We start from the raw sequence: 27219 nt of genomic DNA, 5'->3' as shown, positions 1-27219 counted from the left end.
CTTTAAATTAAGGGGGGTAGATATAGGACTGATGTTAGGGGTAGGTTCTTCACTCAGCGAGTCGTAAGTTCATGGAATGCCCTGCCAGTAGCAGTAGTGGACTCTCCCTCTTTATGGGTATTTAAGCGGGCATTGGATAGGTATATGGAGGATAGTGGGTTAGTGTAGGTTAGGTGGGCTTTGATCGGCGCAACATCGAGGGCCGAAGGGCCTGTACTGCGCTGTATTCTTCTATGTTCTATGTTCTACTACCACTGCGCCCCCTTTATCTGCTGGCTTGATGGTGAGGTCGGGATTGGAGCAGAGGAATTGGAGGGCTGCGTGTTGTGAGGGTGAGAGGTTGGAGGAGGGGAGGGGGGTAGACAGGTTAAGGCGGTTAATGTCCCAGCGGCAGTTGGAAATGAAGAGGTCGAAAGCGGGTAATAGGCCAGTGCGAGGTGTCCAGGTGGATGCATGTGTGTTCGAGGTGGGCGAAGGGGTCCTCGGAAGGTGGAAGGGAGTCCTGATTGTGAAAATAAGCTCGGAGGCAGAGGCGGCGGAAGACGTATTCGACATCACGGCATGTATTAAATTCATTGATGCATGGACGGAGGGGGATGAAGGTGAGTCCTTTGCTGAGGACTGATCATTCGTCCTCAGTGAGTTTCTGGTCAATGGACAGTGGGGTATTTAGTGACAGTAACACTGTTGAATATCATGGGGCAGTGGGCAGATTATCTCTTTTGGGGATGAGTCATTGTTTGGCATTGGCGTGGCATACATGTTACTTGTCACTCATCAGCCCATTGGATATTGTTAAGATCTTGTTGCATTTCAAACTGAACTGCTTCAGTTTATGAGGAGTTGTGAATCGTGCTGAACATTGTGCAATTATTGGCAAATATTTCCACCTCTGACCTTATGATGGAGGATGGTCATTGATGAAGATGGTTGAGCCTAAGACACTACCCTATGAATTCCTGAAGAGACGTTCTGGAACTGTGATGACTGACCTCCAACAACCACAGCCATCTCTCTATGTGCCAAGTATCCCTGAACAATTCAGATACACAACAATATTTCAAAACTAATTGAAGGAATACATATGAGACACCTCTCTTCTGGGAGTCTCCAGTGCAAGTTTTTCTGTTCCAGAAACAATTTGATAAGTGTTGACTGTCATTAACCTTGTTGATCTTGGCCACACGCAGTGCCCCCATCCATTCTCCCCACCACCCACAGCTCCCACTGTCCATTCCCCCCGCCAACAACAGCACCCCTTGACCATTCTCTCTCCATCCCCAGCTTCTTGTCCATTCTCCCTCTATACTTCAAACAACCTGCCCATTCTCTCTCATGCAACCCTCTGCACCCCTGTCATTTCATTCCTCACCCTGTTGCTGTCCTGTCCGTCTGCCCCCATCTATTCTCTCTTACCACACCCTCTGTCCCATTTCTATTCTTCCAGGCCTCCACCATCTCCTCTCTATCCATTCTCTCTCTCTCCCTCCCCCAACCATCTGCCACTCCCCGTATCATTCTCTCTCCCCTGTTGTAGGGAAAAACACCAGGCTCGGAGTCAGAATTGAGGTTCAATGACAGAGTTTATTGCACAAGGAAATACCGGGGCTCCGGGGAGAGAAAGACCCCAACAGCACAGTGTCAGCTGCGAGTCTTCTCTCGACCCGGAGCACACGTCAAGAAACTTTTATACATCTTGTGATACAATCGGTCAGGAATGAGATTATTGTCTTTGTAATATGATTTGTTTATGGTAATCATTGTAGAATTGTTGATAGTTTCGATACAGTCTTTGTCAGTTCCAGCACAGCCTTTGTTAATTTCCGCACAGGCGTTGTCAGTTTCAGTGCAGACATTGTCCATTTCAATGTCTGCATGGAAATCCATTGTTGTAGTAATGGGCGCTAATTGCTCTTCCTGAGAAGGGGGATTCCTGCAGCCCTGGCTATTAGCATTTGGTATTGAGTCTGTATCAAGCTGTTAGCACTTCTATAAGAGGTGTTGGCTGGACCCAGACACTTCGGCGGGCAGTGTTCATTACTCATGTGTATTGTCTCCCCCACCCGCCTTAAACTAATCAACTGGGTTGTGAGTCCATTGTGCTGGTATTCTGGTGGGCCCAGGCAGTGTCTGTATCAGCTCTGCGGTTTCTCTCCGTATTGTGATCCAGCGGCCATCTCGTGTGTCAAGTTGGTCAACTGATTGCTCAGTGGCCATCTTGTGTATCCGTGTGCATAGTGTCACCCTGCCCTGTGCCATCTCCCACTTCTTCACCACGCCCACTTTCTTTCCCCCGCCCAGTCTATCAACCCCACTTATTCTCTCTCTCTGTACCCCCTAGTCTCTCTACCCCCACCCTCTGCCCCCGTCCATTTTCTCTCTCTCTGTCCCCCATCCACTCGGTCTCTTTTCTCCCCAGCCCCCACCACACCCGTCCTTTCTTGAGCCTCGAACCAGCTTTGACCGCTGTATCAAGCCCTTCAAAGGACAGAGAGAGAAAACATAGATGGTGATGACTCTGCTTGGGAGTCGGGAGGGGTGAGAAATGGCTGATCTTCAAAATTGAGAATACCTAAAATGATATATTCAGAAACATTGTTAAAGTCAGAAAGCATGTTCAAGTTTTTAAAAGAGCTGCTGAAATCTTTCTGAAACTTTCACTGAAATAAGCACAGTCAGGCTACAGCTCAGGACAGGCTGGAAGGGGTGGATGGCCTAGTCCTAGTCTTGTGAAGTTGGTTCCAACTATCTAGAAATAGCGTCACAGAGCACAGAAACATACCCTTCGGTCTATACCAACCAGATATCCTAAATTAATCTAATGACGAATTTTCCAGTATTTCGCCCCTTATCCCTCTGAATCTGTCCTATTCATAGCTCCATCCAGATGCATTTTAAATATTATCATTATACTAGCCTCCACCACTTCCTCTGGCAGCTCATTCCATACACGCACCACCCTCTGTGCAAACCTCAGAAATCTTTTCCCTCTCACCCGAAACCCATGTAATCCAGTTCTGGTCTCGCCCCCCCAACCTGGGGAAAAGACATACAAAAGTTGAGTAGCCAGACAGAATGCAAAAGCAATACAATGTCGAATCACAGCGAAAAACAAATTGTGCCTATACCCCTTTTTTCCTATTGGCATTTGGACTCTTAAAATCTGACATGAACACCAGCATCCCCAGTGAACATAGAACGCATGTTTTCCAGTGTCAGCACCACAGTGCGCATGCCCACCATTGTCAGCAAAATTCAGGGCATGCTCATCGCTTTCCGCAAAAAATGGCGCGCGACCTTCCTTTGATGGTCCAATAGGGAACCCTGGAGGACTAGAACGAAATTGGTCCTCCTGCCAATCAGAGCCACTGCATTGTCTGAATGCTGAAGTTGGACCATGAGTTTCTGAAGCTGCTACTCCTGCACATCTCTTTCTGAATCAACATTGAACTTCACCCAGACTGCAAATTCCTTCCTTTGTGTAAGATCTGTGAGTACGGCACTCTCTTTTCTCGCCCCCTTTGCCATTTCTATTTCTTTTCGGAGTTCAATTGTTGACTTGCATCAACTGAAAGGAAAGGGAGTGATCCCAGGGAGGGGACGGACTATGGAAACGTGTTCCAGGTCTGTGTCTCAATTGGCAAAATAGACAGACAGGAGGCTGGAAGAACACAGCAAACAAGGCAGCATCAGGAAGTGGAAAAGTCGATGTTTCGGGTGCAAGCCTTCTTCAGGACTGGGGGTGGGTGCTGGGGCAGGGGCAGGGGCTGGGGCTAAAGTGGGGATAGGTGAAGAGAGGGAGAGGGTATGGCCTGGTTAGTCAAATGGGGGAACAAATCAGGTTGGTGGCAGGAAGGAGTGGAAATGAGGGGCATGGGTCTGAGAAGGGAGTCGGGGGTGTAAAGGCAGGTTATTTGAAATTGGAGAACTCAATGTTGAGTCCTGCAGGCTGTAGGCTGCCCGGGGGGGAAGATGGGATGTTGTTCCCCCAATTTGCAGTTTGGTTCGTTGTGGTAATAGAGGAAGCCTAAGATGTTCTTGTCAGGAAGGGACTGGGAAGGGGAATTAAAACGGGAGGTCCGGACAGCCTCTGCAGACCTGGCTGTGACGCTCGGTGAACTGTTTCCAAAGTTTACGCTCGGTCTCCCCGATGTAGAGAAGACCACAATTTACAAACACGTGGCAAATGCAGTATCTCAATGTGAAGTTATAGCCATTGCTGTGAAACAAAAAGCAGAAAGGAGATGTATTGTTTAAATGGTGATATATTGGGATGTGGAGAAAGTCAGAACTACAGATGCTGGAGATTAGAGTCAAAGTTTGGGGCTGGAAAAAGGACCAGGAGACTCGACATTTTGGTTCCGAGCACTTCATCAGGAATGATGTGTGGATGTGCAAAGGGGCCTCAGCATCCTTCTACACCATTCACGGCCAGTTGAGTTCAGAAGTGGGGATATCTTCCTGCAGTTAGGGGGTCATTGAAAATATTCAAGGCTGAGTTCATGTGAATTTTGAACAACAAAGAAGTGGATGTTTCTGGGGGAAGGCAAGAAAATGGTTTTAAGACCAATACAGAACCGTTACAAAGTTATACAGCATAGAAACAGACCCTTCAGTCCAACTAATCCATGCTGAATATATTCACAAACTAAACTAGTCCCACCTGCCTCTGTTTGGCCCATATCCCTCTGAACCTTTCCTATTCATGTACTTCTCCAAATGCCTTTTAAACGTTGTTACTGTACCTGCATCCACCATCGTGTCTGGACATTCATTCCACACACAAACCACTCACAGTGTTTAAAACAAAAAGGTGCCCCTCCTGCCTTTTTAAAGTCTTTCTCCTCTCACCTTCAAATTTGCTGCCTAATCTTCATACCCCCACCTTAGGGAAAGGATACCCAGCGGTCACCTCATCTCTGTCCCTTGTGATTTTATAAACCTCTGTCAGGTCACCTCTAAACCTCCTGTGATCCAGTGAACAAGTCCCAACCTATTCATCTCGATGGTTGTGAATCTGCTGATAATCTGTTGAATGTTGGTGCTGGCTTGAAAGACCAAATGGCCTATTCCTGCTTCCAATTCTCTCTCACTGTGTCCAGGACAGCAAGAGAACATAAGACATCGGAGCAGAAATTGGACCATTCAAGGTCTGCTCTGCCATTCAATCATGGCTGATAGGTTCCTCAGCTACATTTGCCCACTTTGTCTCTGTAACCCTCCATTGTCTTGATACTCAAGAACGTCTCTATCTCAGTCTTAAATATCCTCAGTGACCTGGCCTCCACAGCCTTCTGTGGCAGTGAATTCCATAGATTCACCACTCTCTGGCTGAAGACGTTTCTCCTTACCTCCATTCTGAAAGGTCTTTCCTTTACTCTAAGGCTGTGCCCACTGGTTCTAGTCCCTCCAACCAATGGAAACACCTTCCCAACTTCCACTCTGTCCAGGCTGTTCAGTATTCTTTGTTTCAATCAGAATGCCCCTGAGTGTGGGCCTGTTAATCAGCATGGCCCAGACCCTTTAGGATGAGGTACAGCAGGGATTACGTTGAGCAAACTGAGAATGTCTGGGGTGGAGATTTTCAACTTCAAGGGAATAAGAGAGGAAAGAGAGTTCACTATGAATGAGAATTGATCAGGTGGGCTGATGGGCCAAGGTGTGGCAGTTTAGTTTAGAGAAATGTGTGGTTTGCATTTTGGTCAAGCAATCCAGGCAGGACTGACACAGTTAAGGAGGATGTTGCAGAACAAAGAGACCGTGGAGTGCAGGTTCATAGTTCCTTGAATCACTGGTAGACAGGATAGTGAAGGAGGCATTTGGTAGGCTTTCCTTTATTGGTCAGAGCAGAGAGTACAGGAATTTGGAGGTCATGTTGGAGCTGTGTGGGACATTGGTTAGTCCACATTTGGAAGACTACATTCATTTCTGGTCTTCCTGTTATAGGAAAGATGTTGTGAAACTTTGAAAGGGGTTGGAAAAGATTTAAAAGGCTGCTGTCAGAGTTGGAGGGTTCGAGTATCAGGGAGAAGCTGAAATGGCTGGGGATATTTTCCCTAGAGCATTGGAGGCTGAGGGGTGACCTTATAGACTTTCGTAAGGGGAATGGATAGGGTGAATACCCAAGTTACTTTCGCCAAAGTAGAAAAGTCCAAGACTAGAAAGTATATGTTTGAGGTGAGGGGGAATTTTAAAAGGCATTTGGATGGGTACATGAAAAGGAAGGGTTTTGAGGGGTATGAGCCACATGCAGGCAAATTGGATTAGGTTGATTTAGGATATTTGTTTGGCTGGACAACTTGGACCAAAGGGTCTGTTTCCATGCTGCATGACTCTAATCTTCTTTGGTGAAAGCAGAAGTGTGATTGTGAAGGCTAGAGTTTCAGAACAGCTTTCAAAGATTTTTTGCCCTTAATGGGAGCAGAAGACGTTACGATGAAATTTTGCATTTGTGAGACAGCAACCGAGTGAGTGGGTACATCAGAGGTTTTGGTGGAAAGTGGAATATCATTGCACTGTGGGGATGAAACTTTACCCTATCCAGTCATTTCTGCTGGTGACTGAAACCAGGCTCAAGATTAGGAGGAGTAAATTTAAGACAGAGAGGAGGAGGAACTGCTTTTCCTGGAGAGTAGTGAATCTTTGGAATTCTCTGTCCAAGGAATTAAGGCTAGTTGGGACAATGAAGGGAGGGGAGGACCAGAGACAATGGATAGATCAGCTGTGATCTTAATTAATGGCGGAGCGGCTGGGTGGGCCAAATGGCCTCCTCCTGCTTCTATTACTCTGAAACTGTGACCCTGCATTTCCCATGGCTAACCCACCTAACGTGCACCTCCCTGGACATTATGGCCAATCCAAATCAAGACTGGTGAGTAATGTAGTGGTGTGGAAAATGAACATCAGAGAACAATTGAAAGGGACAAGGAGAGTAAATATACCAGCAATCAAAACTGGATTCGAAAGATCACAAAAATTGATCCTAAAAATGGTGTGTCTGAATGTGTGCTGCATTGTGACAAAAGTGAATGAATTGACTACACACATTGAAGAGAATAATTGCGATCTGACACTCCCTACAGAGACATGGCTTCAGGATGACAAGGATTGGATCCTGAATATTCAGGGTGTCCTCAAATGGGAAGCTAGGTAAAGGTGGAGGGTTGGCACTGCTAATCAAAGCACTGATCACAGGGTAGTCTGGTGTCTGCTCAGATTTCAGGTCCTGATTTCTCTGTCCTCTGTTCTCTTCTACACCTTCTGGAACAATAAAACATTCAGTCAATCAAGCCCCAACCCACAATCTCCCAGCCTGTCAACCATCCAGGCACAGTGTAGTCACAGCAGGGAATCAAACAAGAAAAATGAAACCAAATTTGAAATAAATAGGTGCTTGTGTTTAATGTTTGTTCATTAGGAAGTAAACCAGCAATGGGGATCTCCCAGGATTCTTATACTGCCCTACTTGAGGAATTCTCTTTCCCCTTATATCTAACTATTAGTACCCAGCTATGATTTACAACAATGCTTACCCCAACAGAAGGCATATAGTCTCAAATAGACAGAGACATACAGGATGGAAATAGACATTTTCTCTCTCTTATGTGCGTGCACACACACACATTCACTCCCGTGGACTTGTTTGTGTATGTTTGCAGAATTATATTTGCAGAGCTGGGCTAAAATGTCACTTTTTGTTATAAAACTTTAAGTTCTCTCGAGAAGGTGCCTTACAGGTAGTTCTGGGATTTGCATGTTAATGATACCTGCAACCCATTCGAAAAGATGAAAGACTTCACAATCCAGGTTTGTTTAACAGGTCATTTCAGTGGCAGGACACTGTTGTGTTTTTCCATAAATTCTATGTCTTATGACCTTATTCTCCACAACCACCTAATGAAGGAGCAGCGCTCCAAATGATAGTGCTTCCAAACAAACCTGTTGGTCTACAAACTGGTGTTGTGTGATTTTTAACTTTATCCATTTTAGGGGGTGATTTCCTATACTAAATTATCTATAGTGTGTAGGGATGTGCAGGTTAGGGTGGATTGGCAGTTCTAAATTACCCATAGTGCCCAGGGATGTGCAGGTTAGAGTGGATTGGCCGTTCTAAATTACCCATAGTGCCCAGGGATGTGCAGGTTAGGTGTATTAGTCAGGACGATTAATATTGAGCAATGGTTGAGGGTGAGTTCCCCTTTGGAGGGTGGGTGTGGACTCATTGGGCCGAGTGGCCTGCTTCCACACTTGGGATTCTCTGAGGGGAAGGAATTCCTGCAAACTGCAGGGCATCACAATGCGGAAGTGGCCCTGTCAGTTTCAGAGTGAAACTCCCTCCCTCTGGACAACTGTTCATCCTGGGAAGGAGAGGATGGGGGGGAATCTGTTCACTTGTAGCAGCTGGAGTGAATCCAGTGAGGGAGCAGACTCTGCAAACTCTTAATTACTTGGGCCAGGAGGGACGGAAGGATGGGGTGGGGCTGTTTTCCCCAGAGTCTGAAGGGTGACATTACAGACTTGTTATAGAATCCTGAGGGGTATGGATAGGGTCAATACTCAAGGTCTTTTCCTTTGGATGGGGGAAGTCCAGAATGAGAGGGTAATAGGTTTCGGGTGAGGGCGGTGGAGTGGGGGGAGGCATGGGGGGATGTAAAAGAGATTTCAGGGGCAAATTTTTTTTATGGAGAGGGTGGCGCAGCTATGGAATGAGCTGCCAGAGGAGGTGGTGGGGTCTAGTACAATTTCAACAGTTAAAAAGCATGTGGATAGGCGTATGAATACGAAGGGTTCAGTGGATCGGGGCCAAGTGACGGTACATGCAACTGGAGTCATAGAGATGTACAGCATGAAACAGACCCTTCAGTCCAACTTGTTCTTGCCGAACAGATAGCCAACCCAATTTAATCCAGGTGCCAGTCCATATTGGGGCCAAGTCTTGGCAAATATGACTAGATTAATTTACGATACCTGGTCAGCTCAGACAAGTTGGGCCAAAAGGCCTGTTTCTGTGCTGTATGACTAATTGTCTTCGGTGAAAGCAGAAGTGTGGTTGTGAAGACTGGACTTTCAGAGCAGCTTTCAAAGATGTTTTGCTCTGACTGGGAGCAGAAGAGTTTCACTGAGGTGTGTCGGTGTTAATGCCTTGATGTCTCAATTTGCTCCCACCTTCCTGGGGACGTTAACCATTTTGTTCCACAAATAGCTGCTTTGCAGGTTATCCCATGAATTGACACACTTGTATTTGCTTCCCAGAATCAGACCTGCTCACTGTCAACTGTATCCCAGTGTTGTGGAGTTATCCAAAATGCAGAGAGATGTCAGTCTTGACGTTTTTGCTTTTCTGCCCCTGTAAGAATCAGCACCTTCAGGGGAATTAGTTAGAGCGGAGTGAGAACAGGTGGGGTGGGGGGGGAAGAGAGTGGGATTGTGCTTTCAATTTTGTGGAATAACAAAAGAAAAAATATTCCACAGAAAGTAGAATTCCTTGTTCAGAATTTCTACCCTGCACTGACAGTGATGGCTTTTGTAATCTCTTTTTACAGAGTATTTGAAGATCTGATGACGGAAGTTTCAAAATGAACAGATGAAGGGCTTATGCCTGAAACTCTCCTGCTCCTCAGATGCTGCTTGACCTGCTGTACTTTTCCAGCGCCACACTTTTCGAATCTCACTCACCAGCGTCTGCAGTCCTCACTTTGACGTCAATGTCTGACAGTCACTCAGTCCATCGGGACCACAACAATTTTCAAGTATGATTCTATGAGAAGGAGCAAAGTTTTTTGGTTCCTGTCTCAGTACGTTTTCAGCATCAGTGGGACTGGATGAGAGACCCTACCATTGCAGTGCACTGAGTGTGTAGCCTGAAGCAGTTATACGGTCTGGGAAGAGGAATTCACGGTGGGGAGAGCCTCCGCACATGTTAGTGTGCAGCTGAAGCTTCGGCCATGGAGAAACCCGAGGAATCCCGCCCCGAGGAGAAACCATGGAAATGTGGCGACTGCGGAAAAGGCTTCCGTTTCCCGTCTGCCCTGGAGATTCATCGGCTCAGCCACACTGGGGAATGGCCGTTCCCCTGCCCTGTCTGCGGGAAGGGCTTCACAGCGATTCCACTAACCTCCAGATCCACCAGCGTGTCCACACGGGGGAGAGGCCCTTCAGCTGCCCTGAGTGCGGGAAGGCCTTCAGCAATTCCTCCCACTTGGTGAGGCACCAGCGAGTCCACACGGGGGAGAGGCCGTTCACCTGCTCTCAGTGCGGGAAGGGTTTCATCTGCTCCTACCACATGCTGAGGCACCAGCGGGTCCACACGGGAGAGAGGCCGTTCACCTGCTCTCAGTGCGGGAAGGGCTTCACTTGCTCCTCCCACCTGCGGAGCCACCAGCGTGTCCACACCGGGGAGAGGCCCTTCAGCTGCACCGAGTGCGGGAAGGCCTTCAGGAATTACACTAGCCTGCTGAGGCACCGGCAGCTCCACACGGGGGAGAGGCCATTCAGCTGCACCGATTGCGGGAAGGCCTTCACCCGCTCCTCCCACCTGCAGAACCACCAGCGGGTTCACGTGTCTTCGCAGGGGGATTGAAGGAATGACAGCCGAGTGCCATTATCGACTGGACTAACAACCCATTTCCGGGGATCCTGGGTTCGATTCCCACCATGACAGATGGTGCAATCAGAATTTGGTCATAAATCTGGAGTTCAGAATCTAACAATGAAACTATTTTTGGTGGGATCGGGGTGGAAGAAAACTTCCATCTGATTCACTCAGTTCTTTTTTTAGGGAAGGAAACTGTCATTGTGGGAGAAGATTCACTCAGTCGTCCCAGCTGCATCCTTTACCCAGTCTGGCCTACACGTGACTCCAGACCCACAGCAGTGTGGTTGACTCTACACTGCCCATCCAACGAACTTGGATACAGGATACGGGTTAAAATTGCTGAGTGAGGCAATACATCCCCCGGCTTAAGGCTGTACCAAGGAAACAATTACAAAGGGACAACTTGGTGGTGACCAATAATGAAGAAAGTGAGGAGTTGCAGGGGATGTGTGCACTTTGACCTTGAGCTGTTTTTAAAAAATGCTACTTTTTCTATGCCTTTCTGCTGGGAGATTCTGAAGCTGTAACAAAGTTGGGTCATAATAAAGATTACCTGAACTTCACACCGAGCTCAGACTCTCATTGAGAGCTTTGAACTGCAACAGGTTTTTGTTTTAAAACTGTTCATTTCTTACAAGTCAAAGTGAGAACTGCTGATGCTGGAGATCAGAATCAAGATGAGAGTGGTGCTGGTAAAGCACAGCAGGTCAGGCAGCGTCCGAGGAGCAGGAAAATCGACATTTCGGGCAAGGTTGATTTTCCTGCTCCTTGGATGCTGCCTGACCTGCTGTGCTCATTTCTGACAGCTTCCTGGACGATGTTTCCAATGTTGTGTATTGGTTCCAGCAGTCACTGAGTAGCCAGTATTGTTAGAAATTGTAAATGTTTCAGGAGTGCAGGTACTGCATCATCCCATTATCATTATACAGTTTCCGGGCAGCACTGGGAGGTGTGGGCTGTGTCCACTGGAAACGATGTGGAGCTGCCGGTGTTGGACTGGGGTAGATAAAGTTAAAAATCACACAACACCAGGTTATAGTCCAACTGGTTTATTTGGAAGCACGAGCTTTCGGAGCGCTGCTTGGGATGTTTGTGGAACAGGATCATCAGATAGAACCACCTGATGAAGGAGCAGCACTCCGAAAGCTAATGCTTGCAAATGAGCCTGTTGGAGTATCACCTGGTGTTGTGTGAATTTTAACTTTGCACACCCCAGTCCAACACCGGCAACGCCAAACCGGGTACATAGTTCTTTGAAAGTTGCATAATTGGGAGACAGGGTGGTGAAAGTGACATTCAGCACACTTGCCTTCATTGTTCGCACCGTTCAGTGTAGGAGTTGGGACATCATGTTGTGGTTGTACAGGTTGACAGGTTACTTTATTTCGATTTATAAAATCATGGGTGGTGCAGGAAAGGTAAATATCACAGGGGGGGAAATGGTGAATCTGCCCTTTTTTACTTAAATTCTAAAATGTCCAAATACCATCAGTGACATGAGCATCGCCAGAGAGCATAATGCGCATGCTCCTCGCTGCACGCAACACACGCTTCACGACTTCCTTTTGGTGGGCCACTCAGAAGCCCTGGAGGACCAGAAGCGGACTGTCCTCCTGCCAATCAGAGCCTTCCTGTTGTCTGAATGCAAAAGTTGGAACACTAGCTTCGGAAGCTGCTGCTGCTCTCCCTGGATGAAGATCGAGTTTGCTCCAGGCTGCAACCTCCTTACTCCGTCGGTACGCCACTCTCTTTATCAACTCCTTTTTCATTTTTTTTCATGCTGGGCTTCAATTTTTGACTTGCAGCAACCGAACGGAAAAGGAAATTAATCCACGGAGTAGACAGAATCAGGAAAAGGTTTTCATAAACAGAAAGTGGTTCATGTATGGAATGAATGTCCAGAGGAAGTCGTCGATGCACGTATAGATGCAACCTTTAAAAGATAAGTACATGAATAGGGAAGGTGCGGAGGGATATGGGGCAAACACCAGCAAGTGGCACTAGTTTAGGTTGAGAACATAGCACGAATACTTCGACTGAAGGGTCAGTTTCTGTGCTGTCTGACTATAACTGGTCTGTTGTGGTCTGAAAATCATTTTCTTGCCTTCCACTTTAAACGTTGTTACTATACTTGCATCCAACACACAAACCACTCAAACAAAGCCACCTCATGTACACAACATAAAAATCTACACTTTGATGTTCAAAAATCAGATGAACTCAGCCTTGCATATATTCAATGACCCCCTAACTGCAGGAGGACATCCCCACTTCTAATATATCACTTGCCTTGCTGATTGCTTGCTGCACCTGTCTGATAACTGGCAGTGACTGGTGTAGAAGGACCTGAGGCCCCTTTGTCCATCCACACATCATTCATGAAGAAGGGCTCATGCCTGAATTCATTGCACTGTGGGGATGAAGCCATACCCTATCCAATCATTTCTGCTAGTGAATGAGACAAGGCCTCAAGGTGAGGGGGAGTAGGTTTAGGACAGTGATGAGGAAGAACTGCTTTTCCCAGAGAGTAGTCAATCTACGGAATTTTACCCACCTAACCCACACATCCCTGGACACTGTGGGCAATTTAGCATGGCCAATCCAAATCAAGGCCGGTGAGTAATGTAATGATGTGGAAAATGAACATCAGAGAACAATAGAAAGGGACAAGGAGAGTAAATATACCAGCAATCAAAACTAGATTCTAAAGATCACAAAAATTAAAACTAAAAATTGTGTGTCTGAATGTGTGCTGCATTGTAACAAAATTGACTGCACACATTGAAGAGATTATGATCCGAGACTCCTTACAGTGGCATGGCTTCAGAATGACAAGGATTAGATCCTGAACATAGAGACATTAGTTAAATGGGAAGCAAGGTAAAGTTAAAGGTAGAGGGTTGGCACTGCTAATCAAAGCACTGATCACAGGGTAGTCGAGTGTCAGCTTGGGTTTCAGGCCCTGATTTCTCTGTCCTCTGTTGATCGCCCTGTTCCCACAGACTAAGATGTTGATCTGTTCTCAGCTCTTAAAGAAGTAAACCAGAAACAGGGGTCTCCCAGGAATCTTAGTGCCCTACTTGAGGAATTCTGTCACCCTTACATCTATTAGTACCCAGCTATGATTTACAATAACATTTACACCAACAGAAATAAAGCATCTTTTATCAAATAGGCATAGAGCACAGAAATAGACTTTTTCTCCATCTCATGCACACATGAGATAGATCATCCACGGGGGTGAGTTTGTATTTGCAGCATGACGTTTGCAAATACATTCTACTTTGCTCAAAGACTGCACAATCTGCAGGCAGTCAATACATGTAATATTTTGAAAATTCCACTTTTACAATAGATAATGGGCCCACTACTTTTTGTCATTTATATAAATGATTTGGATGTGAGCATAAGTGGTATAGTTAGTAAGTTTGCTGATGACACCAAAATTGGAGATGTAGTGGACAGCGAAGGAGGTTACCTCAGATTACAATGGGATCTTGATCAGATGGGCCAATGGGCTGAGAAGTGGCAGATGGAGTTTAATTTAGATAAATGTGAGGTGCTGCATTTTGGGAAAGCAAATCTTAGCAGGACTTGTACACTTAATGGTAAGGTCGCAGGGAGTGTTGCTGAACAAAGAGACCTTGGAGTGCAGGTTCATAGCTCCTTGAAAATGCAGTCACAGGTCAATAGGAAGCATTTGGAAAAGCTTTCCTTTATTGGTCAGAGTATTGAGTACAGGAGTTAGGAGGTCAGGTTGCGGTTTACTGGACATTGGTTCGGTCGGTGTGGAGTTTTTGGGCCGAGTGGCCTGCTTCCATACTGTGGGGATTCTCTGAAGAGGAACGGACTTTTGCAAACTGTGCAAGGCAAAGCAGGCATGGTGCGGGGGCCTGCTGCTGGCCTTGCCCCGCCTCTTGCTCCTTCCCCCTCTTGCCCACCCCTTGTTGGCGTCACAATGGCCCTGTGAATTTCGGAGTGAAGGTTGCTCCCTCTGGGCAACTCTTGATCCTGGGAGGGAGAGAGAGGGGGAAGGGTGGGGCGATGTCTGTTCACTTGATGCAACTGGAGTGAATTCAGGGAGGGAGCAGACTCTGAAAACTCAGATATGTGTCTTAATTACTCGGCTGAGGAGGGATGGAAGGATAAAGGAGGTGGAGTAGATCTCTTTTCTGTTCTTACTTTGTCTTTTCTTTTCTACCCTGGTCTGAAAGTGTTGACTTTTGTAATCTCTTTTTACAGAGTATTTGAAGATCTGAAGACAGAAGTTTCAAGATTAACAGATGAAGGGCTGAGGACTGAAATGTCGACTCTCCTGCTCCTCGGATGCTGCCTGACCTGCTGTGTTTTTTCAGCGTTGCACATTTCAACACTGACTCTCCAATGTCTGCAGTCCTCACTTTGACGTCTGACTGTCACTCAATCCATTGGGACAGCAAGGATTTTGGGCTATGATTCTGTGAAAAGTAGCAAAGCTTTTTGGTTCCAGTCTGACTGTTTTCAGCATCAGTGGGACTGAATGAAGACCCTACTGTTGCAGTGCACTGTGTGTGGAGCCTGAAACAGTTATACGGCCTGGACAGAGGAATTCACGGCGTGGAGGGGCTCTATACGTGTTCGTGTGCAGCAGAAGCTTCAGCCATGGAAAAACCAGAGGAATCCCACCCCGTGGAGAAAAGATGGAAGTATGTCGACTGCGGGAAATGGTGAGAAACTTAATAAAGCCAAAGCACAAAGGGATCTGGGAGTGCTAGTCGAGGATTCTCGAAAGGTAAACATGCAGGTTGAGTCTCTGATTAAGAAAGCGAATGCAATGCTGTCTCTTATCTCAAGAGGGTTGGAATATAAAAGCAGAGATGTACTACTAAGACTTTATAAAGCTCTGGTTAGGCCCCATTTGGAGTACTGTGTCCAGTTTTGGTCCCCACACCTCAGGAAGGACATACTGGCACTGGAACGTGTCCAGCGGAGATTCACACGGATGATCCCTGGAATGACAGGTCTAGCATATGAGGAACGGCTGAGGATACTGGGATTGTATTCGTTGGAGTTTAGAAGATTAAGGGGAGATCTAATAGAGACGTACAAAATAATACACGGCTTTGAAAAGGTGGATGCTAGAAAATTGTTTCTGTTAGGCGAGGAGACTAGGACCCGTGGACACAGCCTTAGAATTAGAGGGGGTCATTTCAGAACGGAAATGCGGAGACATTTCTTCAGCCAGAGAGTGGTGGGCCTGTGGAATTCATTGCCACGGAGTGCAGTGGAAGCCAGGACGCTAAATGTCTTCAAGGCCGAGATTGATAGGTTCTTGTTGTCTAGAGGAATTAAGGGCTACGGGGAGAACGCTGGCAAGTGGAGCTGAAATGCGCATCAGCCATGATTGAATGGCGGAGTGGACTTGATGGGCCAAATGGCCTTACTTCCTCCTATGTCTTATGGTCTTATGGGAAAGGCTTCCGTGTCCCATCTGCCCTGGAGACTCATTGGCGGAGTCACACCAGGGAGAGGCCATTCTCCTACCTCAGGTGCAGGAAGACCTTCAGCACTTCATCCCCTCTGCTCGCCCCACCAGCAGGTCCACACGGGGGAAGAGGCCCTTCAGCTGCCCAGAGTGCGGGAAGGGCTTTACCCAGTCCTCCCACCTGCGGAAGCACCAGCGAGTTCACTTGCCACTGCAGGGGGATTGAAGGAGCGACGGCTCAGTGCCATAATCAACTGGTCTGTCAACCCAGTTTAGGGGACTCCCGGGTTTGAATCCCACTGTGGCAGATGGCGGAATTGGAATATGGTCAGAAATCTGGAGTTCGGAATCTATCGTTGAAACCATTTTCAGGGGATGGAGGGAGGTGTGGTGGTGGGAGAAAACCCCTATCCGATTCACTAACATTCTTTTTAGTGAAGGAAACTGCCATTGGGGGAAAAAGAATCACTCAGTCATCCCAACTGCATCCTTTACCCAGTCTGGCCTACGTGTGACTCCAGACACGCAGCAGTGTGGTTGACTCTACACTGCCCCAGAACAGGCAAATGCACGGAGAGAAGCTTCCTTGGAGACATGATATGGGTTCAAATTGCTGAGTGAGGCAGTATTTCCTATGGGTTATGGTTGTACCAAGGATCCAATTCCAAAGGATTCCTGCTGCGCTTTTCCAGCAACACATTTTCAGCTCTGATCTCCAGCATCTGCAGTCCTCACTTTCTCCTCCAATTACAAAGGGACAACTCTGTACTGACCAATAGTTAAGGAAGTGAGATGGCAGGTGGGATGGGGCAGGAGTGTATGCGCTTTGATCTTGAGCTGTTTAAAAACAAAATCAACTACTCTTTCTCTGCCTTTTTGCTGGTGGGGATCTGAAGCTGTAACAAACTTGGGTCACAATAAAGGTTACTTGAACATACTGCCAGGCTCAGGCTCTCATCGAAAGCTTTGCGCTCCAAGCGGTTTTTGTTTTAAAGCTGCTCATTTCTTGCAGCCTCCTGCATTGAGTTTCCAATGTCGTGTATCAGATGAAGCAGTGAATTACTAGCTAATATTGTTAGAAATTGTAAATTTTTCAGGAGTGCAGGCACTGCATCGTTTTATCGGCAGATTATTGGAGGACGGCGAGGTGTGGGATGTGTTCACTAGAAACGAGGTGGTGGAGGTGCTGGTGTTGGACTAAGTTGGACAAAGTTTAAAAATCACAACACTGGGTTATAATTCAACAGGTTAATTTGGAATCACTACTTCATCGGGTAGATGTGGTGCAGGATCAGAAGACACAGTTTACACTAAAAGGTCACAGTGTCATGCAACTGATTTGATATATTTATCAAATGTACATTGCTGTTAAGTCTTTCATCTTTTAGAATGGGTTGCAGGTTTTAGTTCATTAATGCGTACATCCCAGAGCTACTATTAAGTCATATTCTAGAGATCATTTAAGGTTTTTTTTTGAAACTGGTGACATCTCAGCCCAGACAATGCATGAAAGGTGTGTCAGTATCACAATCTTAAATCAGACTGGTTCTTTTTCCAAACTAGGAATTTATAAAATATTACATGGATTGACTACCTGCATGTTGTGCGCTTCTTCTGCAAAATTGAATATATCTGCAAATTCAAATTCACCCCATCGTTATATGTGTGTGTGTATGAGAGAGAGTGCATGTGTGATGGAGGAGAAGCCTGAGAGAGGGTAAGTGTGTTGGTGGGGGTGGGGGGGGGGGCGTGGAGAGGGGGTGTATGAAAGGGGTATAGATAAAAGTGAGGGGTTGCATATTCCTAAAATAAGGAAGGGTAGGGCTTGTACAGAGGGATATGGGGTGGGGTTCAGGTACATACTTCATTGAAAGTTGCAGCACTGGTTGGAAGGGTGCTTCAGAAGGCATTCAGCACACTTACCATTTGTTCACACCCCATTGAATAAAGGAGCTAGGACATCACGTTGAAGTTGTACAGGATGTTGGTGAGGCCACTTGTAGAGTATTGAGAACGCTTCTGGTGGCCCTGTAATAGGAAGAATACTATTACAGAGGGTTCAGTAAAGATTTACCAGGATATTACCAAGACTGGAGGGTTTGAGTTATAAGGAGAGGCTGAGACTCTTTTCACTGGAGCACAGGAGGTTGAGGGGTGACCTCATTTGAGATTTATAAAATGAGGGTTATAGGGAAGATGAACATCAAAAATAACCAGGAGCGTGCGCGGTTATGCCAAGTGACGAAGGGAGAAATCGTGGCAATTGGACACTTTCAATCCGTCAGGAACAGCATCTCCATACAGCATAGTGCGCATGTCAGGTGAGGTGCCAGAAGACTGGAGGTTGGCTAACGTAGTGCCACTGTTTAAGAAGGGTGGTAAGGACAAGCCAGGGAACTATAGACCAGTGAGCCTGATGTCGATGGTGGGCACGTTGTTGGAGGGAATCCTGAGGGACAGGATGGACATGTATTTGAAACGGTAAGGACTGATTAGGGATAGTTAATGTGGCTTTGTGCGTGGGAAATCATGTCTCACAAACTTGATTGAGTTTTTTGAGGAAGGCAGAGCAGTAGATGTGATCTATACGGACTTCAGTAAGGCGTTCAACAAGGTTCCACATGGGAGACTAATTAGCAAGGTTAGATCTCACGGAATACAGGGAGAACTAGCCATTTGGATACAGAACTGGCTGAAAAGGTAGAAGACAGAGGGTGGTGGTGGAGGTTTGTTTTTCAGACTGGAGGATCTCCACTGTGACCAGTGGAGTGCCAGAAGGATCGGTGCTGGGTCCTCTACTTTTTGTCATTTACATAAATGATTTGGATGCGAGTATAAGAGGTACAGTTAGTAGGTTTGCAAATGACACCAAAATTGGAGGTGTAGTGGACAGCGAAGGGGGTTACCTCAGATTACAACAGGATCTTGACCAGATGGGCCAATGAGCAGAGAAGTGGCAAATGCAGTTTAATTAAAAAAAAATGAGGTGCTGTGTTTTGGGAAAGCAAATCTTAGCAGGATCTTATACACATAATGATAAGGTCCTAGGGAGTGTTGCTGAACAAAGACACCTTGGAGTGCAGGTTCATAGCTCCTTGGAAGTGGAGTCACAGGTAGATAAGATAGTGAAGGCGGCATTTGGTATGCTTTCTTTTTTTGGTCAGAATATTGAGTACAGGAGTTGGGAGGTCATGTGGCAGCTGTACAGGTCATTGGTTAGGCCACTGTTGGAATATTGCGTGCAATTCTGGTCTCCTTTCTATTGGAAACCTGTTGTGAAACTTGAAAGCATTCAGAAAAATTTACAAGGATGTTGCCAGGGTTAGAGGATTTGCAGTAGAGGGAGAGGCTGAACAGGCTGGGCTGTTTTCCCTGGAGTGTCAGAGGCTGAGGGGTGACATTATAGAGGTTTACAAAATTATGAGGGGCATGGATAAGATAAATAGACAAAGTCTTTTCCCTTGGGTTGGGAGTCCAGAACTAGAGGGCATAGATATAGGATGAGAGGGGAAAGACATAAAATAGACCTATGGGGCAAGGTTTTCACACAGAGGTGGTACGTGTATGGAACGAGCTGCCAGATGAAGTGGTGAAGGCTGGTACAATTGCAACATTTAAGAGGCATTTGGATGGGTATATGAATAGGAAAGGTTTGGAGGGATATGGGCCGGGTGTTGAGGGGTGGGACTAGATTGGGTTGGGATATCTGGTCAGCATGGATAAGTTGGACCGAAGGGTCGGTTTCCATGCCATACATCTCTATTACTCTATGCTGGTTCAGCAAAAGCCGAACATGCTCTTCGCTGTCTGCAGAAACAGCGTGAACCCTTCTTCAAATGGACCAATAAGAAGTCAGACAAGGAGCCTGCTCCTCCTGCCAATCAGAGCCCTCACTATTTTCTGAATGCAGAAGGTGGACCATGAGCTTCTGAAGCTGCTGCTGCTCCTCCTCCTCCTCCTCTCCGAATGAAGATCAAGCTTGACCTCAGACTGCAACTTCCTTCCTCTATCCACCATCTGAGAGTACAGCACTCTCTTTTCTCACCCTCTTTTCCGTTTCATTTTTTTCATTCTAGGGTTAAATTGTTGACTTGCAGCAAATGAAAAGAAAGCAAGTGAATCCAGGGAGGGGACAGAGTCGGGAAACGTTGGTCCAGGTCTGTGTCTCAATTGGCAAACGCAGTCCCACAGTGTGAAGTTATAGTCTCGGTTATGAAAAAGTAACTGCCGAAAGGAGGTGTGTTGTTTAAATGGTGATATATTGGGATGTGGAGAAAGTCAGGACTGCAGATCCTGGAGATCAGAGTTGAAAAGTGTGGCACTGGAAAAACACAGGAGGTCAGACAGCATCCAAGGAGCAGGAGAATCGACGTTTCAGGCATGAGCCCTGTATCAGGAATGATGTGTGGATGTAAAAAGTGGCCTCAGCATCCTTCCACACCAGTCACCGCCAGTTGTCAGACAGATACAGCAAGTAATCAGCAAGGCAAGAGGTGTATTAGTGAGAGGAATTGAGTTCAGAAGTCACCCTGCAGTTAGGGGATCATTGAATATATTCAAGGCTGAGTTCATCTGATTTTAGAACAACAAAGAAGTGGATGTTTCTGGGGGAAGGCAAGTAAAATGATTTTAAGACCAGTACAGAACAGTTATTGAGTCATACAGCACAGAAACAGACCCTTCAACCCAACTAGCCCATGCTGACTATATTCACAAACTAAACTAGTCCCACCTGCCTGTGTTTGGCCCATATTCCTCTGAACCTTTCCTATTCATGTACTTATCCAAATGTCTTTTAAACGTTGTTACTCAACCTGCATCCACCATTTCCTCTGGACATTCATTCCACACACAAACCACTCAAAAAAAAGGTGTTCCTCATGTGTTTTTAAATCTTTCTCCTCTCACCTTACAGCACAGGAACAGGCCCTTCAGCCCTCCAAGGCTATGCTGATCGAGATACTCTAAGTAAACCTGCTGCCTATTTTCTAAGGATCTGTATCCCTCTGCTCCCTGCCCATTCATGTATCTGTCTAGATACATCTTAAATGCGCTATCAATCCCACCCCTACTGCCTCCGCTGGTGATGCATTCGAGGCGCCCACCACCCTCTGTGTGAAGAATTTTCCACGTATATCTCCCTCAAACCTTTCCCCTCTTACTTTGAACTCGTGACCCCTAGTAATTAAGTCTTCCCCTCTGGGAGAAAAAAATTCTTCCTATCCACCCCTATTTACAACCCTCATGGTTTTATAGGCCTCAATCAAGTACCCCCTCCCCCCCAAACCTCCTCCTCTTCCCAACTCTCCAATCTATATTCTGCTGTATCGTCTGACAGTCCCCTTCACTATCTGATCGTCCATCAATCTGAGTGTCATCTGCAAACTTGTTAATGAGGCACCCGACACCTTCACCTTTCAACCTCCTGTGCTCCAGTGAAAAAAGTCCCAGCCTACCCTTCAATAGGTGTGAATTCTGTCTGGGTCCCAATGTCAAGTCAGCCTGACATTTTTGATAGAAAAGCTCTGCATTTAAATTACGTTCTTGAGAAAGTTACTTGAAACAGGTTCTGGGATTAACATACCAAAGAACAGAACCCAATTCTAAAAGTTGGAAGATTTAATTTAAATTGTTTAATGTATCACATCTCCATAACACTGGACTCCTTTAGTCTAATCATGATCTTATTCTCCACAACCACCTGATTAAGGAGCAGCACTCGGCAGCACTGCTGTCTCACAGTGAAGAGACCCAGATTCAATTCCCGCCTCGGGCAACTGTCAATGTGTGTTTTGCACATTCTCCCCGTGTCTGTGTGGGTTTCCTCCGAGTGCTCCGGTTTCCTCCCACTGTCCAAAGATGTGCAGGTTAGGTGAACTGACCATGCTAAATTGCCCGTAGTGTTAGGTGCAAGGGTAAATGTAGGGGAATGGGTCTGGGTGGATTGCTGGGAGGGTCGGTGTGGACTTGTTGGGCTGAAGGTCCTGTTCCACACTAAGTAATAAAATCTAAAATAAATCTAATCACTCTGAAAGCTAGTGCTTCCAAACAAACCACGTTATGGCAGCAGCGGGAGGTGTGGGCTATATTCACTAAAAACAATGAAGCAGTTAGGTAACACACTATAACATGACTTCCCAACTCCTGAACTCAATGCTCTGAGCAATCAAGGAAAGCAAACTAAACGCCTTCTTCACTATTGTGTCCACCTGAGACTCCACTTTCAAGGAACTATGAACCTGCACTCTAAGGTCTCTCTATTCTGCAACACTTCCCTTAACTGTGTCAGTCCTGCATGAATTGCTTGACCAAACTGTAAACCTCTGATTTCTCTAAATTAAACTCCAATTGACTCTCTTTGGCTCATCAGTCGATCCCATAAATTCTAATTTATAGTGAACTATTTCCTCTCTTATTCCCTGGAAGCTGAAAACCTCCATCACACACTCTCTCCCTCTGTTTTCACTTTACTGAAAGCGGAAGAACGGGATTGAGAAACTGATCAGCCACGATTGAATGGAATGAGCAAACCTGATGGGCTGAATGGCCTAATTTCTGCTCCTACGTCTTGTGTGGTCTGTTGCTGTCCTGGACACTGAGAATTGGGACTAGCATTGAACAGATCATGACTGGATATGGATCTACCTTCATCTGGGCAGATATGCTGGGACTTTTTCACTGGACCATAGGAAGTGGAGAGGTGACCTTATCGAGGTTTATAAAATCACAAGGGGAGAGATGAGGAGAACAGTGGGTGTCCTTCCCCGAGGGTGGGGGTTTCAAGATTAGGGAGCAAATTTTTGATGGTGAGAGAGGAGAAAGAGATTTTCAAAAAAAGGTCGATGGGCACAATTTTTTTAGACAGAGTGGTTCACGTGTGGACTGAATGTCTAGAGGAAGTGGTGGATGCAGGTACAGTAACAACGTTTAAAAGACATTTGGATAAGTTCATGAATAGGAAAGGTTTGGAGGGATATGGGCCAAACACTGACAGGTGGGACTGGTTTAGTTTGAGAACACAGTCAGTATGGACTAGTTGGACTGAAGGGTCTGTTTCTGTGCCGTATGGCTCTGTAACTCGGTCCTATATGAGTCTTATAACCATTTTCTTGCCTTCCTCGTAAACATCCATAAAAGGCCAAGTGGACTTCCCAGTCTCAACCCATTTTAAAGCCCTTTCCCACTCCCTTTCTGACATAACCATCTTTGGCTTCCTCCATTACCACAACAAACCAAACCACAAATTGGAGAAACAAAACCTCATCTTCCGTCCGAGCAGCCCACAGCCCGGAGAACTCAACACTGAGTTGTTCAGTTTCAAATAACCCCCCTTTCCATCACAAACTCCCTTCCCAGGCCCTCCCCCTCCTTTCTAACTCCTCCCTGACACCAACTAGATTCCTTCCTCCCATTCACCAACCAGGTCGTACCCTCTACCTGTCTCCACCTATCCCCACTTCATCACCCTGCTCCCAGTACACCCTTGTTCCACAGCTCTCCCTATACCCACCCCCAGTCCTGAACAAGGGGTGCACCAGATACCTCGACTTCTCCACCTCCTGATACTGCCTGGCTTGCTGCGTTCTTCCAATCTCCTGCCGATCTATTTTGCCAATTGAGACAAAGGCCTGGACTAACTTTTCCAAGTCTGTCCCATCGCTGGATTCATTCCTATTCCTTTCAGTTGCTCCAAGTCAACAATTGTTCCCTAGAATGAAACGTAAATGGAAAAGGGGGTGAGAAAAGAGTGCCGTACTCACAGATGTTGGACAGAGGAAGGAAGTTGCAGTCTGAGGTGAAGCTCAATCTTCATTGAGAGTGAGGAGGAGCAGGAGCTTCAGAACCTCATGGCCCAACGTCCGCATTCACCAATAGGGGAGCTCTGAATGGCAGGAGGACAAGTCTCCTTCTGGTCCTCCAGTGCTCCTTATTTGTCCATCAAAAGTAGGTTTTGTCCCTTTTCTGCCGACAATGAGGAACATGCCCAATGTTTTGGTGACACTGGTGCCCTGCTTGTTGACATTGAGGAGTTTACACAATATGCTCTGTGGCGATCCTGGTGTGATTGACAGATCTTAAATGTCTAAATGTCTATCGGAGAACAAAAAGGGTAGAGCCATAATTATTTTCCTCATGTGGCTTGATATTTTATTGCTTTTGCATTTGTGTGGCTGCTCAATGTTTTTATGTCTTTTCCGCAGTGTTGGGGTGAGATTCACAACTAGAGGGCATAGGTTTAGGGTAAGAGCAGAAAGATATAAAAGGTACCTAAGGGGCAACATTTCCATGCAGAGGGTGGTGCATGTATGGAATGAGCTGCCAGAGGAAGTAGTGGAAGCCGGTTAATTACAGCATTTAAAAGGCATCTGGACGGGTATATGAATAGGAAAGGTTTAGAGGGATATGAACCAAGTACTGACAAATGCGACTAGATTAATTTAGGATATCTGGTTGGCATGGACAGGTTGGACTGAATGGGCCTGTTTCCGTGCTGTACATGTCTATGACTCTAAATAATAAAAAGTATATTTTACCAAATAACAAACTATACCCAGTTAAAAATCACACAACACCAGGTTATAGTCCAACAGGCTTAATTGGAAGCACACTAGCTTTCAGAGTGACACTCCATCAGGTGATTAAACCTGTTGGACTATAACCTGGTGTTGTGTGATTTTTAACTTTGTACACCCCAGTCCAACACCGGCATCTCCAAATCATAACTATATCCATATTAACAAGGTTTAGTACACCACACACTTGACCAACCATTCTCAACAGGTCCTGCCCCTTCAATGACTGAGGAACATAGACATGCTGGTGCATAATCTCCTTCAATAGTATTTACACACTACCCTAGGGAATTACACAAGTAACAGCAAAGAGTAAACAGCACAAGGATTAAACAAACAGTGAGGGGGGTAAACAGCACAAGGATTAAACAAACAGTGAGGGGGGTAAACAGCACAAGGATTAAACAAACAGTGAGGGGTAAACAGCACAAGGATTAAACAAACAGTGAGGGGTAAACAGCACAAGGATTAAACAAACAGTGAGGGGGTAAACAGCACAAGGATTAAACAAACAGTGAGGGGTAAACAGCACAAGGATTAAACAAACAAACACTGAGGGGAAACAGCACAAGGATTAAACTAACAGTGAGGGGGTAAACAGCACAAGGATTAAACAAACAGTGAGGGGTAAACAGCACAAGGATTAAACAGACAGTGAGGGGTAAACAGCACAAGGATTAAACAGACAGTGAGGGGTAAACAGCACAAGGATTAAACAAACAGTGAGGGGGGTAAACAGCACAAGGAATAAACAAACAGTGAGGGGTAAACAGCACAAGGATTAAACAAACAAACACTGAGGGGAAACAGCACAAGGATTAAACTAACAGTGAGGGGGTAAACAGCACAAGGATTAAACAAACAGTGAGGGGTAAACAGCACAAGGATTAAACAGACAGTGAGGGGTAAACAGCACAAGGATTAAACAGACAGTGAGGGGTAAACAGCACAAGGATTAAACAAACAGTGAGGGGGGTAAACAGCACAAGGAATAAACAAACAGTGAGGGGGTAAACAGCACAAGCCCCAGTAAAAGCAGATGGAAAGTGAGTGTAAAATGTCACTATGACAGGACAGGCCCCACATTCCTTCCCCTCCGTCCCCCCCCCCAACCTGCCTCACCTTTCACCTCCCGGGCCCAGTACCTTCCAGGTGGCCCCAGAGTTGACACAGGGGCCGCACCACGACCAGTAGAACTCCACCACCCAGGCGGCCGACGGGTTCCCAAACAGGCCCTTAACCCCATCCGCCTCCAGAATGGTCACCGGCTCCTACCTGCTGTACAGCCGGGCGGTGTGGCCGTGACACAGCAGCTGCACCAGGAAGGCGGCGGTGCCCAGTGACGGGTGTCTGCCCCGGGGCCGCACGGCGCCATTTTCCTAACGGCCGCCCCTTCCCCGCTCGAGCGACTTCTCCTCCCAACCGCCTTCACCCCCGCGTGACGTCAGCTCAGGGGGATGGGCGGGGCCGGGGGGAAGCCTCACCGTCACCAAGTAACAGCCACCTCGCGCTACAACTGCTCATTCACAAAAACAAACTCTCCTGTCTCGCTCTGCAGCTGCAGGGGGGACACTGCCACGTTTCGAGGAGCCCTGTCTACATTGGGAAAGCTCACGGCTCAATTTAAACAGATATCCCGACATCTAACGGAACGGCATCATATCTAAAGGGGGCAATCTGCATTTTAAAGGGCATGGACATTTTAACGGTATTTCTGCAAATAAAGAGATGTAAATGTACGAGATTATATTTCAAAGGAATATGGGCACATTCAAAGGGATATCTTAATATGTAAAGTGACGCAGTTATATCTAAGTGAATCTACATTTCGAAGAAACGTTGCCCTATTTTTAAGCAGAAGTACCCCTTTAAGAGACATACTGATATCTAAAGGGGTAAATATACATTATCGAGGAGTGAGATTGCGCTGAGGGGAACATAACACATTTAAAGGGTGAGCTACATGTAAAGGGGCATTTTTATATTTAAAAAGGTACATTGAAATCTAAAGAGACATTGTACATAATTAAAAATACGTGGTAATACTTAGAAAGCACGACCGTATTGGAAACAGTGCAGTCATTTTTAAAAAGGGGGGTTGGAATGGCCGTGGGATGGTTTAATTGTTAAGAAAATAAGCAGGTGAATTCTGATCCTGTAAAAGCAGTATCCAGTCTCATCTGAGTGCAGAACCAACTCAACTGACTGAACAAGCGAAATAACTTTTCTGTCTACTCTTTAGATGTGACATCCTCCACCTCTCTCTGTTGATGCAACAGGATTCCCAGAGCTGGAAGTACCACTCTCGGAAAACAATTGCTGATCAACAGTTTACTTCTGCTGCTTGACATAAGGATTTAAAAGCTGCTCGCCTGATCTCACACAATGCACAAAAACAAACTGTTCACCCGTGTCTGCACAGAGGAGAAATTTCACGTGGAATAGATCACAAAATAAGAACAGTTCCACAACTCTTGTGTTTCCCATGGACAAAGTCAAAAATCACACAACACCAAGTTATAATCCAACAGGTTTGTTTGGAAGCACTAGCTTTCGGAGCGCTGCTCCTTCATCAGGTGGTTGTGGAG

At 46.2% G+C, this 27219-nt stretch overlaps 1 protein-coding gene and 2 long non-coding RNA genes across 3 annotated transcripts in view; 2 read left to right on the top strand and 1 right to left on the bottom strand.

The window, feature by feature from the left end:
• Positions 1-27219, top strand: part of LOC140460440 (uncharacterized) — a 252860-nt gene that overhangs the window by 51097 nt on the left and 174544 nt on the right. The gene's annotated exons all lie outside the window — the stretch shown is intronic.
• LOC140461044 (uncharacterized) overlaps positions 1-27219 on the top strand; it is a 153147-nt gene that overhangs the window by 48143 nt on the left and 77785 nt on the right. The window contains 3 exon segments of the mRNA XM_072555829.1: positions 9924-10097; positions 10100-10552; positions 12258-12330. Of these exon segments, the coding sequence (XP_072411930.1) occupies positions 9924-10097; positions 10100-10552; positions 12258-12330 (700 nt within the window).
• Positions 11953-26082, bottom strand: LOC140460436 (uncharacterized). The gene is made up of 3 exons (XR_011954088.1): positions 25754-26082; positions 17982-18086; positions 11953-12527 (listed from the first exon to the last, which is right to left on the bottom strand). It is a non-coding gene; the product is annotated as an uncharacterized lncRNA (long non-coding RNA).

The sequence above is a fragment of the Chiloscyllium punctatum genome, chromosome 36 (genome assembly GCF_047496795.1).
Source record: "Chiloscyllium punctatum isolate Juve2018m chromosome 36, sChiPun1.3, whole genome shotgun sequence".
NCBI classification, from domain to species: Eukaryota; Metazoa; Chordata; class Chondrichthyes; order Orectolobiformes; family Hemiscylliidae; genus Chiloscyllium; species Chiloscyllium punctatum.
This window is presented reverse-complemented; position numbering and strand designations above follow the sequence as displayed.